The following is an 18,296-nucleotide window of genomic DNA, read 5'->3' as shown; positions in this document are numbered from 1 at the left end:
ACACACACACACACACACACACACACACACACACACACACACACACACACACACACACACACACACACACACACACCTTCATAATTATGTTAATACACTAAGGGCACCCGTACATGGAACGGATATCTGATGTTCCTTGTTGTTGAACGTACGGTCTGATTTTATCCTCCAATTCTCTACTTCATCTACGAAGAAAATTCTCTCTCTCTCTCTCTCTCTCTGACGCACGCGAATCGTAGCGTGGCTAATGATCCAGCCACATGAGTGATGCGTAGCCTTCTTGCGTTGTTTCTGAGTCGTCTGAGTCGTGTTACTGGATAAGATGCCTCAGCCCTACAGTGTTCCTTGACTTTTTATTTATCTTCTTGTTCTTGAAGTGTTAAGTAAAAAGTAAAAAATGCGGAGGAGAATCAGGGATCGCTTTGCCAATTGTGTGTCCTGCCTCTGTAAGCAATACTTCGGTGTTCACACAACAGCGACGTCACAGACATCGGCACGCAATAAAAACTTGTTACTGTACTGCCATGGAAGTTTATTCTTTTTCGCACAGCGCGAGTCAGTGACTGCATCGCCGTTAGTTGTGGTGCGTAATGAGAAAACGTGTCGCGTTACATGTCACACCTGTCTGAATGCCGTGCAGTGAACATTAATACTACAGAAGCTGTCACTTACGCACGATGAAACTCAGTCTGTGTTCACGTCCTTCTCGAAACACTTACTGCTGCGTAAGGAGTCATCCGCCTCGCTGAAGGAGTCCATTGAAATGTCGTGCACAGCTGTGGGGTCGGCAAGGTTGTCGTTAGTGGGTGACACAGCCAGCAAGTTGCTGGAAGCAGTGGTGACTGGCAAGCTTCTCATGCTGTCACTTCACTCACTATACGCAAACGGGTGCAGGCGGCGTCTTCCACTGTTCAGAACCGTCTTCCATCACCGATCACCGCAGCACTGTTACTCCCCCTAGCACCCTAGCACGTGAAACCCTGCACTCTCTCCCTCCCTGTCTGTTCCTGTCAGGCTTATGATCATTGCCGCTCCCCTCCCATCCCGCCCCGCCCTGCCCCACCCACACTATTAATCCTCCACCACCGCTCCAGCCTCCTTGTCACAATCGTCCCCTCCTTCCTCCGCTATTGTGACCCTTAAGCTGACCTATCTTTTATCCCCCCCTCCCTCCCTCATATCTCCATCTCCATCTGACCAAAAAGAAGTAGAACGACCAGGTCAGCATGTAAATGGTAAAAGTGGCAAGGAGAGTGTCAGGACCAAAATGAAACTGATGAAGATATGGATTTGCTAAACTACTACAAATGCAAGTCATAATCAAATCAGTCGGGAAAAGGGCAGATAAAGAAAAGCAAACAGAATTATCAGGGAAGAGCAACAGTATAAACATTACTGAACTGAAGCAAAAGGTAAAGGGTAAAGAATAGGAAGGTTACAATAGACCGCATTAAAAGTGTCTCCCTTCTTTTTTTTTCGACAGAGGGTCTTGAATATAAAGCTTGTTTTTTCGTGCCTTGTTTTTTTTTCAAACAAGATTAGTTTATAAGAAACTGCACCCCTCTCTCTCTCTCTCTCTCTCTCTCTCTCTTAGTAACAGTGGTTATGGCTTTCAGAGCAAGGCAAGCATGGACTGGTGAGAGTGACCCGAGTGGTGGTGGAGCCCGGGTCGTGTCAGGATCATGTCGGATGGCAGAGTGTGGGGGCTGACCTGCGGGAGTTGGCCCAGTCCACCTTGCCGCCTGACCTCCGCTTCTGGCCCACGGAAATGCCCTTCTGCCACACCTTAGACCAGACTAACTTTGCTGATGTGTGCTTCATGGTGGGCGACCATCCGTTTTATTGCCACAAGGTATGTATGTTGTTTGATTCTTACGTGTAGATAGATAGATAGATAGATAGATAGATAGATAGATAGATAGATAGATAGATAGATAAGTAGATAGATAGATAGACAGGCAGATGGATAGATAAATAGATAGGTAGATAGATAGGTAGGCAGATAGATATATAGATAGATAGGTAGATATATATTTTATTGACCATATTGTTCTGTAAAACAGTATGATTATAAACAAAAATAACATATGATCCTGTAAAATTTCCAATCAAATCATGTTATTGAATATTTCAACACAAAAGTTAGTTAAAAAAGTGATTAGAGCACATTCTCCTAGGTTCTCTTACATTTGTGCGAACAGAACTGGAATGTCACAACGTCACTAAGTGCTGTTCTTCGACCATCAAAATGCTGATGTTAATGTGCTGGAAGACATCAACCCTTATTTTAATCTGGAAGAGACTTTTCTTGCTTCTTTGCCCATTATTGTCTGTAACTATTGGGATTTCAGCTAAGCATTATAGCATTTCTCTTGAGGTTGTGGAACTCCTGTAGATTTAATTGTTTGTTAGATGACTGATAAAATGTAAGACAGAGTGATCATCATAAAAGTGGATAAGACTTTGAGTTCATGCAAGACCATTGGTGAAGAACAAAGAGGGATAAGGTGAGAGAATAAAATAGTGTGGTGGCAGATGCTTGAATATCTTTTTGTTGAGAGCAAACTGAAATCTCTCTCTCTCTCTCTCTCTCTCTCTCTCTCTCTCTCTCTCTCTCTCTCTCTCTCTCTCTCTCTCTCTCTCTCTCTCTCTCAGATGTTCTTCTGTCCGAGGAGTGAGTACTTCCAGGCACTGCTAAGGGACCACTTCCAAGAGACAAGCTGGCAGAACACCTCTGGATGTAGTCTGCCTGTGGTGTTCCTCCATAACATCTCTCCTGAGGTGTTTGCCACTCTGGTCCATTACCTCTATTGCAACCAGACAATTGTGAGTGTACTGAGTGGCCTTGCAGTAGTGACATCACATAGGCTGATCTTTACTGTAACCAGACTTCAGTGTATTATAATATCATCTTATAGGTAGGCTGTAACGTGAGTGTTTATAATGAAAATCAACTGGCAGATAAATGCAATATATAGTATACAGTAATTATGTACATAGCGGTTGTACAAATACATATACGTATAGTAATATATGACACACATATGTATTGGTGGCATGAGGAACACTGAAGGTGTGCACTATTGCAGGTGAGTATGGAGACAGCCATGGAGGTGATGATGGTGGCGGACATGTTCCTGGTGCCGGGTCTCACCAGACAGTGTGGGGTGTACCTTGGGTCCTGCCTGCAGATACACAGTGTTGTTACCATCCTCAAGCTGGCCCGACTTTTCCAGTTGCCGCGCCTCGAAGACCAGTGTGTGGCTTTCATGGCCAAGAATCTCGACCAGGTGAGTCACCAGGACAGACACATGCAGACTTTCTTCTATAGTATAAGAAATATATTTATAATTTTCTAAAGACAAGAATTTTCAGTAAAGAAATTTTTGCATGAAAAAAGTGTTTGCTTTGTAATGAATAAAAAATATAATGAACATGTAATTGTAACAATGACTATAAGGACACACAGGAAGAGCAGAGTGCCACACAAGCCTCATTATTCAGGCTGAATTGATTTTTTCACTGTGTAGCAAGTGCTTACTGGTTGAAGTAGCAACCAAGTAGACTGGCACAACTTATGGTGGATGATAATACTGTCAGTTACAGTGTGAAGGTGTTCTCAGGTATGGTTTCATGTGTCAGGCATCATCCACAGCATCAAGGTGGTGGTAGTTTTCCTGTGGTTACAAGCATATGGTTGTGCAGACTTGCCATTGCTCATATTTAAAGAGGAACAGTTGCTGGGGTGTCTAGCAAGAGATGATGAAAGGGTTATTGTTTTTTTGTAACCATGATATCACTACTCTTACATGGAAATATGTGATAGTTTCCACTACTCTTTCAAAAAATTGAGAGGTACATGTACAAGTTATCCTTTAACTTGACTTTTCACCTGCAGGTGGTGGAATTGGAGCAGTTCCAGACACTGGTGTTGCAAGATGCAGAGGAAGTGAAAGGTCGTCAGGAAACAGACTCTGTCCAGGTTGTGGATGACCTGCGGCACCAGATCTCCTGTGGTGTGCAGACCATCTCAGGCATCCAGGAGGCGCGCACCAAGCTGGCCACGCTGGAGGCCTTGCTGGAGGAGCTGGGCATTGAAGCCTAGAGAGAGAGAGAGAGAGAGAGAGAGAGAGAGAGAGAGAGAGAGAGAGAGAGAGCGTGCTGCTCTAGTGATTCCACTAAGTCAAGAAACAACATTAGGTTTTTGAGTTTAGCTTGTGATATATTATTTAAATCAATGATGTAAAATAATAGCTCTCGTAAATATTAAAGATTAATTATAAGGAATACTACCGGAAATTAGTTCTTTCTGACAGAATAAAACACTATAGAGGAACTCTTGTTATCCGGCATCCAAGGCAGTGAATTTTATTTTGCTGAGCATTAAGATGCACTCAACATTTTCAATCTTCTCTTGAGCCTCAGACACTTCAGCTTGTTCTGTTAAAATGTCTCCTTCAATGGACTCCTCCTCTGATGATATTCCTGTGTACTGTCCTGCCACCAAGCAGAGGTGTGTCTGGCATTACAAGTCTGCTAAGTGGTATCATTATGATGTTAACTGGCATTGGTATTATTTCTGTGTCAGAGATCCATTTCTCTGTACAGAGTGCATAACAGAGGTGACTGTGTTTGGCATGGAGGCATGCATTCCACACACTTTCTCTAACCTCAGAGGTCAGCAACTATGGTTGAGTTCGGTTTGTTTTCCTGTTGTCCAGGAGAGGCAGCTCACAAGGAATACATCAGTCTTCCATATGAAACTGATGCCCTTCACATTTCTGCCCAAAACCATGTCAAATATGTTCGTAGGCTTGCTGAAAACTTAAATCAGTGAAAAATGTTAAAATCAATTACTGAATCATTTCATGGTGTCTGTGGCATCTAGCCTAAATTATCAACAACTTTTCTTTTTCATCTTTAAGATGACTCCACCACCATCTTCATCTCTTAACTTGAACTCTTCTCTTAGAACTTTGCTGATATCTCTGCACTGGGTGATTCTGGGCTGTTACTCACCTCTTCCCACTGACAATGTTATCCCTGAAATAGAAATTCTTTGTGAAGATGTTTGTTATGCCCTCTCTGGTCTTGATCCTCTGAAGGCTTATGGTTCTAGTGGAGTCTCTGCTGTTGTTCTCCATGCAGGTCAAATCCACAATGAAACTTTCCATCTTTCTATCTATTTGATTCCTATATCTAAAAACACTCCAAAGGAATGCCAAAGAAAAGCCCAATATTTTTGTTGTTTCATATGTTCCTTGCATGGGCTAATCCTCTTGTTTTCCCTTCGTTCTTCTTCCCAGAGCCAAGTCCACAGACAGACACACCCTCCTGCACCTCACTACACACATGACCAGCTGCTTCCTTTCCTTTACCTCTGGTGCTGCCTTCATGACCAGCCAGATCTTGCATTGCAGAGAATATTCAAGGGTGTGCCATGTAAGGTGAGTGCACCATTCAGTATTACAGTAACGCTCATTAGTAATTTTTTTCTAATGTTCCCATAACCTGTTCGCTATGAGAAGGTCTTGCCAGGAATTAAATATCTGACTGGCAGAACAAGTACAGTGCCTTAGATACTGGAACAAGGATGAAGGTTAGGTGCTAACATAATTTTTTGGGGTGTTTTGACCTTTGGTCACTATAGTGCTTCCTCATTAGATAAATTTATGGTGTTTCAGTTTCTTTTACCATGAACACATTTTCTTTCATGCTGGGTTTCTTCAGAGAAAATGAGGCTGTTTCCACCAACACACACACAAGTATATTATACCATTACACCATACACCATATATGATACTTGATACTTAATATTTAATGGTAACATGAAGCTTCATTTCATTCAGATCCATAGCAACTTGACTACAGATTCTTCATTCTTCAAAGCCAAAGATTGCTTCTTATGCTGTGACAAGAGGTGGAGGAAATTGCATGAGGTTTGTGTGTGTATAATTCATTATGATCTCGGAGACTGAGGTTGCTAGCTATACTCTCCTTGAAAGGCCTTGGTGGTTGTGATAGTCCAATGTATGGATGAGGCTGAGATCCATGTGAAATAACCAAGAGACAGGATATATCAAAACGACATGCCACTAGATCTAACCTTTAATTTCTAATATCATCTGGTTATCAAGATTTACTGATCTTGGATATATCTCTCTTTGAGATGACCTGAACTCCATGCTTGTATCGTCCAATCTGTGAAGCAGCCGCCTTCACTACTGGCTTGTCCTTCTTCTTGAATGGCTTGGGGACCTGCACAAATATAGAAGCATGCATATATATTTTACATTAATAAGGATATTTACTCTTAACTGAACAAGTAGAAGCATAATATACAATGCCAGGGGGAAGAACAACTATTATGTTAACTTATTTTTTATATAAGAGAAATGGGAATTAAATTATATATTGATAAAATCATATCATCAATTTTTCAGTGATCAGTTAAGGCAGTGTCACACGAGCACTTTTTCCCTTGTTGTTGATGATTTTTGTTGTTTTTTACTGTTCCGTTGATTGTTTCCCTCATCATGAGTCAGATGAAATGCACTGTTTTCCATTAGCATCAATTTTTAGTCAAATTAAGGGCTATGGTTTCTAATCAACACTTTTATAATAAAATTTATTTTATTATTAATTGGAATGATGCTATTATCCTAAAAATCTTAGTAAGTTGATCTATATATATTTGTATATAAGTATATAATTTTGTTGTAGCCTAGCAGTGAAAAGTGGTTTAGTTGTTTGTTTACATTTCTTGGGGACTGTGAAGCTCCAAGGCAGAACTTCCAAGTAGCACTGATCACGAAGAACAGCTCTGTTGTTTACCAGTGGACAAAGCTGTCTGAAGAGTTTCTCAGAGAGCATTAGAGGCCAAAAATAGCAGTTCTAGGACAGTTTGCTATTGGACATTTTGCACTGTCTATCTTATTACCGGACAAAAATAGCAACGGCTTGCTGGGGCAAACGAGGAGCCATGTTTGTTTACAGTTGACAAACTCGACAGAGGCAGAACCAGTGGTGTGTGACGACAAAAGTTGAGTCTTCAGAAAGTTCACAAAAAAGTGCTAGTGTGATGCTGCTTTTAGAAGTACACACTAAAAAAGTAAGTAACGTGAAATAAATTTTAATGAATAAGAAGAATCAAATTTGGAAATAACTTCTGTCTAAATCCTTACCTTTACTCCAAGTTTGAGCTTCATCTGTCTCTCTTCAGCCTCTTTTTTCTTCTCTTCTTTCTTCATTTCCTGGAACTTCTTGTAGTTGATAGCCTGCAGTGATGGGAGACAACACATGAAATTCAAACAAACAAACAAACATTTTATGACATCTGTTTAAAAAAAGTAACTGATGACAGACCACTGGATTGTTTTAGAAGTGACTTGTTTTTGGGGTTCCGACTGAAATTAGCATCATAGTTGGCCACACATTATTAAACCATTGCATCTCTGTATCCCTGACAGTTCTGCTCTTCAATGGCTACAATGTGCCCCACCACGGCATTCTGAATGAGATCTTCCTGGCCCTTAAAATCAGGATACTTTGTTCTTTTCATTGGCATCATCTAAGTTAGCAAATAGTCATACTATATTACAATTAAAGTTAAATGCTTGACAAACTAAAGCCAAAAGAATATACACATGAAAATATATAACATTCTCTCTCTCTCTCTCTCTCTCTGACAAACTGACGCCAAAAATGCCTAGATGAAATTAAACTCCCTCTTTCTATACCTTTTTCTTGGGTGGTTTTGCTCCTAATTTGATAGCAAGGGCCACTCTGGTATCCTCCTTCTTCTCCTTGTGAAAGCCACTCATACCCAGCCTGAACACGTCATACCTCACCCGCTTCAGCTGCTTCTCGTCCAAAGTCTCCTGCAAGGCACAATGCTAAGTCAATATAGAAAACCCTTAATTTTTATGAGACACTATAGCAATTACCAGTGAGGAGGAAGAAAAAGAATAAAATACAGGGAAATAAATGGTAAAAGTGAACGGAGAATATGCGAGATAATTGCCAGTGATGATGAGGAAGGAAAAAAAAAAAAAGGATAGAAAGATACTGGGAAATAAATGGTAAAGGAAATGGAGAATAGGTAAGATAATTGCCAGTGAAGATGAAGAAAAAAAGAAAGGAAAAGAAAGATACAGGGAAATAAATGCAAAATGGAAAGTAGAACAGGTGAGAGAAGGAAATGATACTAAGGCGTAACAATATTGTCTAGTGGAAGATTGTTTAATGCTTATAAAATCCATCAACATTAATAAAATAAAGATTAGAATAAAAAAAGACATAGATAAAAAAAATACAAATACAACTTATTAATTCTCCATTCCACAGTACAATGAAAATCTTGCCTTTGTTAGTGATTGGTCATCGTCTTCCTGTTCTTCTTCCTTAGGTTTTGGTTTCCTGTCCTTGTTCACACCCCTTTTGGTTGCATAGTCAATTATCTGCACTTCATTCTGCTTCTTCACCTTTCCTGCCTGGGTCACTGTGTTGGCCTGGATGTTTCTCATTTTCTTTTGTTTCTTTGACAGCTTGACGAGAGGGTGCTTTGGTGTGTTGTCTCTCCTGTCTGTCAAGGCCCTGCTGTCAATACCTAGTGAAGGCAAGTCTCATTATTAAAAGTGACTGAATAAAACAACAATCTACACCTACACAGCAGTATGCAATTGTTGTGGAACTCAAATGGTGCAGCAACGAGTGTCAAGGAATTAAATGCCACCTACACCTATGCTAAATTTGAATATCTTTTACTCAGTACAAAAACTCCATATATCCTCTATTTCTCTTTCTCATTGATGCCTAACTATCTCCATTTTCACTACTGTGTCTCTTCCATACATTTCGACACTTATCTTGTCCATGCCTGAAGCGTTGACACAACTCAGTCCGGTTAACGTCCTCTACATTTCCTCATTCCTCTCAGTACAAATACTTGCTACTCATCTCCCTTTAATATGAGTTTATTCACCACTATTGCATACTCGATGTCTTTTTCATATAATGTGGGGTTTTTCACGGCAATTTATGGGCTAAAGGAGGTATTTTTTGGGTACTTATCTGAAAGTCCACTCATTAGAGAAATGCTATCCTAAGTAAGGAAGCCCTTCTTCCTTGGACTGTAGCCAGGATTCAAACCTGAGTACTTGGAGATCCATTGAACCCCCAAAGCATGGATGGTTCTACTGTACCACTCATTAGGTACTTATAATTACTTTTCAATATTTTTTTTCATTTCTACTTCATATGAATTGCATCCAAAGTTTTCATTCTCACATACCCATCCATTTCTCTCTCTCTCTCTCTCTCTCTCTTAAATGCATTCCAAAATAACTAAAGTCTTCCATCAAGCTTCCTACCAAACTCTTCATGTATTGTCCCTTTACTCTCCACACAAACTTGATCCTTACCAAAGTCACTCATGATCTGAAGTATCGGTTTTGCCACATTCTTCTGCTGGTGACACGATGCTGACGTGTCCACATCATCATCATCATCATCATCATCCTCAAATGCATCACTAACGTCACTATCATCTGGTGGGATGTCTGTCACTATCTTAAAACCATCTTGTGTTCTCTTAGACTTTTTGGCTGAGGGTGCACCATCTTCCTTTCTGTGATGAGGTGTGAGTGTTGTGGCATCCTCATCCTCTTCCTCCTCCTCACTGCAACTCTCAAATGCATCAGACACATCAGAGTCATCTTCTGGGACGAACGAAACAATTTTAAAGCCATCGTCTGTGTAGCCTTTTTCTTTTGGTGTGTTCGTGTCTTCTGAAATGCATTCCTTTCTAGATTTTGGTTTTTGAGTGTCTTTGCTTTTCATCTTTTTGGTTTTCTCAATATTTTTGTTATCTAAAGATTTAGTTTGATTTTTCATGTCTATGGCTTTTGATATTCTGTGCTTTTTTTTATCTTTACTCTTTGATTGTCACTTGAAAGCAGTTTTATCTTTTACTCTTTGACAAACTTTTTTTTCTTGTTCTTAGTGTTTGTCTTTATGCTTCTGTCTGCTGTCAGATCACCCAGGATACACTCATCTGAAAAGTAACAAAAGGTAATGTTAGTGTTTCCATCCAATATTTATGGTTATACTTATTTTCAGCATTATGGTTATTAACTGTAGTGAAGTATCTGATATCCTGTATTTTTTTTTTACTACATGATAATCTTTTGATATGCACAATTAGTTTGACAATTATGGAAATAACAGTCTTGGCCCATGACAGTCTGATCTGCCACATATGGCACCTTGCCTCAACTAAATAATGGAATTTCTCTTAACTGCCACACAAACTCACTGCCAATTAGTAACCAAACAGTAATCAGTAAAATTATGATTCTGCCTATAAGTAGATATCCCAGGCCAGAAATCCCGCTTGCAATAACCCAGACAAAGCCCCACACACACACACACACACACACACACACACACACACACACACACACACACACCACGTAGTGTAGTGGTTAGCACACTCGACTCACAATTGAGAGGGCCGGGTTCAAGTCCTGGTGCAGTGAGGCAAATGGGCAAGCCTCATAATGTTCACCTAGCAGTAAATAGGTATGGGATGTAACTTAAGGAGTTGTGGCCTCGCTTTCGCGGTGTGTGGAGTGTGTTGTGGTCTCAGTCCTACCCGAAGATCGGTCTATGAGGTCTGAGCTCGCTCTGTAATGGGGAAGACTGGCTGGGTGACCAGCAGACGACCGTGATGAATTACACACACACACACACACACACACACACACACACAATCCTGTCAGCAACCCGTGGAAAGATAGTCTCATGCAACACTACATTACACCACAGGAGGCTAGGCACAGCACAGCTAGCATAATATTAAGATAAAATGGGCACTGTCCTAATATAGACATCCCTCCAATTGTCCTCATTCCCTCCTTCGCAGCTCTTTCACGCAGTTGACAAGACGTGGGAATATAACATCACGCATCTCTCAACCAAGGGAATCTGTAGATGAGTTCCCAAAAATACTTGAATAAGCGAGATATGTCACGAAATGGCTGAGGATTTAATACCTGGAGGGCGCTGGCAATTACTAACAATGAAGGTTGGCTGGGAAGGACAGGAACAGTTGGGAATCGGGACGAAATTAAACCCCCTATCTTCTACAGCTTCGCCTTGCTTCACCTCTGAATTTAGCCGAGTTTTTTTTCTTGTTTTTTTAGTACATTTTGGTTGGAGGATGCAACTGTGACAGGTACGGAAGAAGACAGTCAATCAAAGCAACAACCTTACATTATTCCCCGAGGCTGTAGGTATGTTGGGCCTCAGTCTGTGGTCTGAGTGAAGTGTACGACCATCTCTAAGCCACGTGAATTTGGCCTATGTGTTTATAATATGACAAGATTAGTAGTGGATGTATAGACTGGTTAGTATACACATTATTACCTCTATTCACTGCTTGCTGGGGCCGCCTACAGTACGTTTTGAAGGAGAGAGGGAGTGGGTGAAAGCGTCAACGTGGGTTTGTTGACATTCAGCCCAGTCAGTGTCGGCAGCCTTTCCAACGGCTCCACCTTTGTGTGAACTTGTGTCTTGATTAATTTTCTTGTTTTATGTTGTTATGTGTGGTCTTGTTGCTTTATTGGATGTATTTTGTTAGTACTGATTTTGTTTTGTTGTTGCTGTTCTTGTTACTGGTGATTTATCTTCTTTTTTTTTTCCTTATATTTTTGTTCTTGTTCTTTTTTTATTTTGTTTTTGTTTTGTTCACCTTGTTCGTGTTCTTGTCCATGCTCTTGTTCTTCTTGTTCTTGTTCCTTTTCTTTTCCTTGTTTCTCTTGTCCTTGTTCCTTTTCTTCTTGTTTTATTATTATTATTATTATTATTATTATTATTATTATTATTATTATTATTGTTGTTGTTGTTGTTGTTGTTGTTGTTGTTGTGACCTTTGCAACTTTGGATAATAGCTTTTACTATGGTTTTAGGGTCTCGGCTACAGCGACCCATCACTTGCCGTGTTAAGGGAAGAATCACCACACTGGGAAACACCCTTGCACATCTCTACCGTCTCTGCAACTTGTTTTCTTCTAATCTCATTCCTTCAGAAAGTTGAATTTTTCCTTATAAATCCTTTTCTTGAACTCCATCTTATATCATCACTAATTGCCTCCACTGCCGTGCTGCTAGGGCTCCCTCAGGCTCCACCTTCCAACCACTGTACTTTTTGCGCTTTCTCATGTTTAACTCTTTCAGTACCGAAACGTATTTTTATCATGAATTGCTGGTGTGATTAGACGATTTTTGTTGACATTAGGAAGGGTTAGTAAAGGTCAAAAGATTAATGGCCACAGCCTTCACTATTCTAATCTTCACATAAGTTTCGGAATCTGTATAAAATGTCCATATAGTAAGGAGAATGAATATGAAAACACGTCATGATACTGAAAGGGTTAAATAAATCCCCTTCTGTATAAACTGTTACCTCCTATTCATAGAGAAAATATGATGCAATATCCCTTTCCACACTTTCCCACAAGCTTCCATCAACTACGTACGTACATATTTCTGTCCTCCTCCGTTGATGATCATACTTATTCCTCCCTTTTCTTAGTCTTCTTTTTCTTCTATTCCTTCCATGCTCACTTCAAGTTCTAAATATGTGTAACTTTCAACTATTTCAAGTATGTTGTTCCCCAGGTTTGCTTGTTGGTTAGTTTGGTCTATAGCAGTGGTTCCCAAACTGGGGGGCGCGCCCCCCTAGGGAGGCGTAAAGAGAATTCAAGGGGGGCGTGAAGTCATCTGCTAAAAAAAATGTTTTAATAGATTATAAGAATAATAAAATCAAAATGTCTCTCTGGAATGTACTATTATTTGTTTGAGTGGCTTTCATTATTAAAATTTAATACAAACAGAGATCTGTTTTCCTGAACAATGCTAAGAAATAAATGCAATAAAATAAAATAAGTTCACATGAGCAAAAGAGGAAGTGGGAGGGGGGGGCGTGCGGGTCTACTGGAAGCAAGAAGGGGGCGTCAGGTAAGATAGTTTGGGAACCACTGGTCTATAGCCTTTTGTAATTACCGGAATAGAGTCTTTTATTTTTTTTAGTTCTATCTTCTCTATTTTCGAACTGTCTTTTTCACTCGGTTCTCTTAATAAATCTCTTGAATTACATTCATTTACTATGTTCTTTATCTCCTGATTCACCACTCGTGGGATACAAAAAGTCGCGGACACAGACGTCGCTCGTGTGTGTCCAGCCATAGGACAAGATTCTCAAACGTTTTACCACCTTATTTCGATTGATTTGATAAGTTACAGTGGAAGTTGCTTTAGTTTTTAATGATGTTTTTCTGATCTAAATAATAGTTTTTTTCTAGGTCTCTGTATGTTAGCATGTCCTTTGTTTTTCTCATACTCCCTTTCTGTCTGACGTCACGTCCTTCCCCTCAGTCCTCGCTCGCCGCCGCCTCAGGCGACATGCTACGTCTCCTGCCTCTCGTTTCGCTCGGTTTACACTTGTTGTGTATTGTGCTACCGTAAATACACTTTCATAATGGACTCAGGTGTCTCCATGCTACCCCTGTTTTACGACAACTACCACATCTGTATCTTCAAACGGAGAAACACATGAGAAATTCGTAAGAGCATAAAACATTCTTGAATATGGAGCATATCTTCAGCCTCCATCCTCTTAACCCCTTCAGTACTGGGAGGAATTCTTTACCATGAGTTTTGTATATGATTGGGTGATTTTACATAGATTAGGAAGTGTCTGTGGACGTTAGAAGACTAATAGCCAGAGTCTTCACTATTTTAATCCCACCATAAGTATCTGAAGCTGTATGAAATCACCAAATAATAAGCAGAATAAATATGAAAGGGTTAATTTCAACCTTCTTCTAAATTTCATCCTACTCCCTCTTAAATGCAACCTTCTTCCTATAAATTCCAATCTTCCTCTAACTCGAATCTTTTTTGCTTTAAATTCAATATCCTTCCTCTTAACTTCAACCGCCTTCCTCTGAATTCTAATCTTTTTCCTCTTACTCCAATCTTCGTAACTCCAATCACCGTAACTCCTTAATTCTATCCTCCCTCCAATGAAATCCAAGCCTTCTCCACTAAACTCACTCTTCACCCACCGTTTATAAAGTGAGGAGAGACACGAACAAGCTGCGGAAGGACACGTGACTTGGAATATACAAAAAATCAAGAGTGTGTGAGTGGTTGTACTAGTTAATTGAAAACGGTGTTACTCTTGATGCTCGGGTGTGGAGCGTGGATGGACAAGGATAAGGAGGTAGGATGAACACCACAAGCACAGTCTCCCGCGTCCTCCTCCTCCTCCTCCTCCTCCGCCTCCCCTGTAGTATCTAATTATTATGATGTTGAGTGAGTCGTTAAACACCAAAATGAAGAGATGGAAAGTGAGGGTCGTTTAAGAAGGAAGATTTGGAGTATGTTGGAGTGAGAACATGAAGAACAGCCCAACATTTTTTCTTCTCTTTTTTTCTTATTCACTTTTGTTTCTTTTAACTCCTTCAGTACTGAAACGCATTTTTGCCTTGAGTTTTGGATGTGATTAAACCATTTCATCGACATTAAGAAGTGTCTATGGAGGTCAGAAAAATTAATGGCCATAGTCTTCAGTATTTCAATTCTCCACATAAGTTTCTGAAGCTGCACAAAATCACGAAATAGTAACCAGAATGAATATGGAAACGCGTCATGGTACTGAAGGGGTTAATATGCAAAGGTTCTTTTCAAATTAGCTTTTTGTTCATATCTACAGGTAAGAGGCAATGAGTAGGAATTGATGAAACGTATGATAGATCATGAACTCCCTACCTGTTTCTGTATTTTCAGCTTCCTGACTATGACTTCATTAAATTAAGAGGGAAGTTTCAAAACATTTATCCTTCTTATTTGGCCAACTATCTCGGACTTGCAAGGGAACTGACAACTAATTGGGCCTTCTAGCTTTTCCTCTCTTGCATAGAAAAGAAAAAAATCAAGCCACTAACAGCACTTGTGTAAGTATAGATATGGTAGAAGACACATGTGATTATCGTTCTCTCTTTGTCCTCAGAGCGGTGAGTGTGTAGCCCCCAAGACGTTATGACAATCAACAGTAGATTTACCCTGAATCTAAGACGTAGTGGAGTAGTATCGGGTCGTCTTTCAAGCTAAGCTGTTGTTGACAAGACAAATGATGATGATGATGATGGTAATTCTATTTTCTCTGTCATTATCATCATATTATTACTTCATAATAAATATAACTCATGTACGTACATCAGCTTATTTATTTTCATATATAATCTTAAATCTATTAATCGAAGGGCACTTTATAATTCATACGAAAACAAATCAAGAGAGAGAGAGAGAGAGAGAGAGAGAGAGAGATAGTGGGCAGCGGTATCTACTGTGATAATACTGCCCCCTGACCCTGCTTCCTTCTTGCCCGCCCGTGGCCATCGTTAGCATTTCCATAAGCAGCGGAAGCGTCAAAGCTCCCCCACGCCAATGAATTCATCAACACTGCCCCCTGCCCCCAATGGCCCGCTGGCCCCGCTGGCCCGTGCATGCTCCACTTGCCTCCTCACGGCTGGCACATCGATCACCGCCGCCGCTAATGACAGGGTTGTCCCAGTCTATCGTGAGTTATCGATGTACTACCACTGCCTGTACGCCACAGCCAGCCTGGGAGCTGCACCCGCCGCCTCGCCGTGGTGTGGGGGAGTGCTGAGAGAGCGGGGTGGGAAGGGAGAGGGGTTTATTATGCACAAGAAAATACAATGATGGTAATTTATTTATTTATCTTGAGGTATAACGCGGCAAACCTTTTGTGGTGTGGGAAAGACGTGAAGGACGTGTTGGTCAACAGCGAGTCATAAAACATGATATATTTGTCTTCCTAGCTACTCATTTCGTTAATAACTATATTGGTTTTCATATTTGGTTTCTGAATCTGATCATAGCATAGCCTCTCAAATCTAAATGTGGGATATACTAGAGAAAAAAAAAGAAGATAAAAACATCTTACAAGCCTTCATATATATTCAAAATATGAAATATAAATTCCCAAGGATATAATCTGTATGTAAATTGAAGACCTACAGAGAAAAATCTGACCATAATTGACTTTTCTTTCATGACCGCAGAGTAAATCTGGTGGTGATGGAGCCACGGGTGTTCTGTGCACGGCCGTGAATGAGCGCGTGACCTCGTGTAGTGTTGGGCTGCTGGTGACGTCACGAGGACTGGATAGCGGCAGGACGTGTCGTGTGCAGTGGCACCGCCGGTGGCCGTGGTCACCTTCACGTTGCCAGGCCGGGTGTTCACTTTATCTTACTAACTATTTGAATGAACTACATCAATAAAAAGGATGTGTAAAGCATCTCGACGCTCGATAAGTCTGTCCCGAGTCTCGCGACCAAACATGTATTGAGATAATTGGTAATATTCAGTGGAGCATGTGTGCGTGGCCGCCTTGCCGTACACACGCTGGCCCGTAGTGTACAACAGTGGGCGTGTGTGGTGGTCTGACGACGGGCGTGTGTGAGGCGAGCCTGAGATCAATGTTGCGCAGGAGAGGCCGCCCCCCGCGCATAACAGTGGACTCTGCCGCCGCCATATTGATCCGGGAGGCCGTCGCCAGAGCCGCGGCCGAGGTGGTGGCAGCAGCTCCCTCTCTCCTCCACCTTGCCGCAGTCCTGCCGCCTGTACAGTGTCCCTTTAGCCCGTGCTACGCTGTGATGTTTGACAACAATAGAGTTTATTACTGATAAGATAACTTGTGACAATGTTCAGTTTCGCGAACAAAATGTTAAACGCCCTTGTGGGCAATGAAGAGCCCACGTCCGGGACACCAGGGGGCACCAGTGTACCGGGGGCACCGCGCCCCCAGGTACCCGGCCTTATGAGGATGGGTGCTCCTGGAGGACCTCGGCCCCCGGGGACGGGCATGACGGGCCCCAGACCGCCCGGACCTGGCGGGAGCATGGGGCCCGGCGGTGGCATGGGGCCCAGTGGTGGCATGGGCCCTGGCGGGATGGGCCCCGGTGGAATGAGCGGACCAGGTGTCCCTGGAGGACCAGGAGGGCCTGGCGGGCCAATGGGCCCCGGTGGTGTGCGGGGACCTAGTGTGTCAATGGGTCAAGGTGGTACAGTGGGGTCAGGGGGATCGGCAGGCCCGGGGGCCCCGATGGGACCTGGTGGCCCTATGGGGCCAGGCGGTCCGATGGGACCTGGGGTCCAGGGGGTCCAGGCGGACCGATCGGTCCCGGTGGTCCCATGGGGCTGAACGGTCCCGGAGGACCAGGTGCTAACAGACCACCAGGGCCCGGCATGGGTCCCAGACCTCCAGGAATGGGGGGACCCATGGGTCCCAGAGGCGGCATACGACCAGGACCACGAGGAATGCCGCCCGGGATGGGCCCTGGTGGCCCCCGGGGCATGCCGCCAGGAATGGGCCCACGTCCAGGAATGGGTCCCCTTGGACCACGTGGAATGCCAATGAATGGGATGGGAGGTCCTCGCGGGCCCAGGCCTGGCATGATGGGTCCTCCCGGTAGCCGCGGACCAGCGCCTGGTCCGGGAACCATGCCACCCCCCGGCGGTCCAGCAGGACCAGGAGGGCCAGGAGGACCAGGAGGGCCAGGAGCGCCGCCAGCCATGGGTAAGTGCTGGACAGACCGCTGAGACTCCGCTCGCCGGCTCGGGACACTGTTGTCAGTGTTACTGTTGTTGTTGTTGTCATTATGATTATGATCAGTAGCTTTGTATTATTATTATTATTATTATTATTATTATTATTATTATTATTATTATTATTATTATTACCATTATTATTATTCTCATTATCATTGTTAATATTATTGTCATCATCATAATTATTATTATTATTATTATCATCGTTATCTTTATTTCAATTATGATAGTTGAGTTTTAGGACTATTTGAATTTTGGAGTATTTTTATCTGGATTGTGTGTGTGTGTGTGTGTGTGTGTGTGTGTGTGTGTGTGTGTGTGTGTGTGTGTGTGTGTGTGTGTGTGTGTGTGACTGTGTATATATATATATATATATATATATATATATATATATATATATATATATATATATATATATATATATATATATATATATATATATATATATATATATATATATATATATATATATATATATATATATAAAAACCACAGTCTATCTAACTGTTTATCTTAATTGAAGTTAGATAGGTGAGGAGAGAGAGAGAGAGAGAGAGAGAGAGAGAGAGAGAGAGAGAGAGAGAGAGAGAGAGAGA

General features: G+C 41.8%; 4 protein-coding genes across 7 annotated transcripts in view; 2 read left to right on the top strand and 2 right to left on the bottom strand.

Annotated features, from left to right (window-relative positions):
- LOC123517215 (ras-related protein Rab-7L1-like) overlaps positions 1–981 on the bottom strand; it is a 24,618-nt gene extending 23,637 nt beyond the window's left edge. Inside the window, 1 exon segment of the mRNA XM_045277237.1 lies at positions 720–981. Coding sequence (XP_045133172.1) covers positions 720–858 — 139 coding nt within the window. The 5' untranslated portion in view covers positions 859–981.
- LOC123517213 (ankyrin repeat and BTB/POZ domain-containing protein 1-like) overlaps positions 1–18,296 on the top strand; it is a 27,083-nt gene extending 8,787 nt beyond the window's left edge. The window contains exons 6-10 of one of the 3 annotated variants that reach the window (XR_006678421.1): positions 1,617–1,852; positions 2,656–2,826; positions 3,090–3,290; positions 3,899–4,156; positions 18,237–18,296. Coding sequence is in view for 1 of the 3 variants with exons in the window: in XM_045277234.1 (XP_045133169.1) it covers positions 1,617–1,852; positions 2,656–2,826; positions 3,090–3,290; positions 3,899–4,105 (815 nt within the window). In the remaining 2 variants the exon portion in view is untranslated. Of the gene's footprint in view, positions 1–1,616; positions 1,853–2,655; positions 2,827–3,089; positions 3,291–3,898; positions 6,644–18,236 lie in introns of those variants that run through there. The other 2 variants (XR_006678420.1, XM_045277234.1) reach the window with 2 other exon arrangements.
- LOC123517214 (nucleolin-like) lies at positions 6,094–11,568 on the bottom strand. Of its 2 annotated transcripts, none has more exons than XM_045277235.1 (6): positions 11,428–11,568; positions 9,423–10,054; positions 8,364–8,608; positions 7,740–7,880; positions 7,185–7,277; positions 6,094–6,258 (listed from the first exon to the last, which is right to left on the bottom strand). In XM_045277235.1, the coding sequence occupies exons 2-6, from the start codon at positions 9,892–9,894 to the stop codon at positions 6,133–6,135; spliced, it is 1,077 nt and encodes a 358-aa protein (XP_045133170.1). In that variant the 5' UTR covers positions 9,895–10,054; positions 11,428–11,568; the 3' UTR covers positions 6,094–6,132. The 2 variants fall into 2 exon arrangements, with proteins under 2 accessions (XP_045133170.1, XP_045133171.1); XM_045277236.1 differs by lacking the exon at positions 11,428–11,568 and adding an exon at positions 10,503–10,562.
- LOC123516685 (collagen alpha-1(I) chain-like) lies at positions 16,814–17,293 on the top strand. Its single transcript, XM_045276289.1, has one exon. It carries the CDS (start codon positions 16,814–16,816, stop codon positions 17,291–17,293), a length of 480 nt encoding a protein of 159 aa, XP_045132224.1.

Source organism: Portunus trituberculatus, chromosome 41 (assembly GCF_017591435.1).
Source record: "Portunus trituberculatus isolate SZX2019 chromosome 41, ASM1759143v1, whole genome shotgun sequence".
Taxonomy (NCBI): domain Eukaryota; kingdom Metazoa; phylum Arthropoda; class Malacostraca; order Decapoda; family Portunidae; genus Portunus; species Portunus trituberculatus.
The sequence above is the reverse complement of the archived record's forward strand: the minus strand, read 5'-3'. Positions and strand labels throughout refer to the sequence as shown.

Coding starts and splice junctions, on each gene's coding strand:
- LOC123517214 (XM_045277235.1), bottom strand. CDS start 9,894: ATGAAAAATCAAACTAAATCTTTAGATAACAAAAATATTGAGAAAACC. Junction 8,609..9,422: donor TCAGATCATGAGTGACTTTG/GTAAGGATCAAG, acceptor TGCCTTCACTAG/GTATTGACAGCAGGGCCTTG. Junction 7,278..7,739: donor CAAAACCACCCAAGAAAAAG/GTATAGAAAGAG, acceptor CCATCACTGCAG/GCTATCAACTACAAGAAGTT.
- LOC123516685 (XM_045276289.1), top strand. CDS start 16,814: ATGTTAAACGCCCTTGTGGGCAATGAAGAGCCCACGTCCGGGACACCA.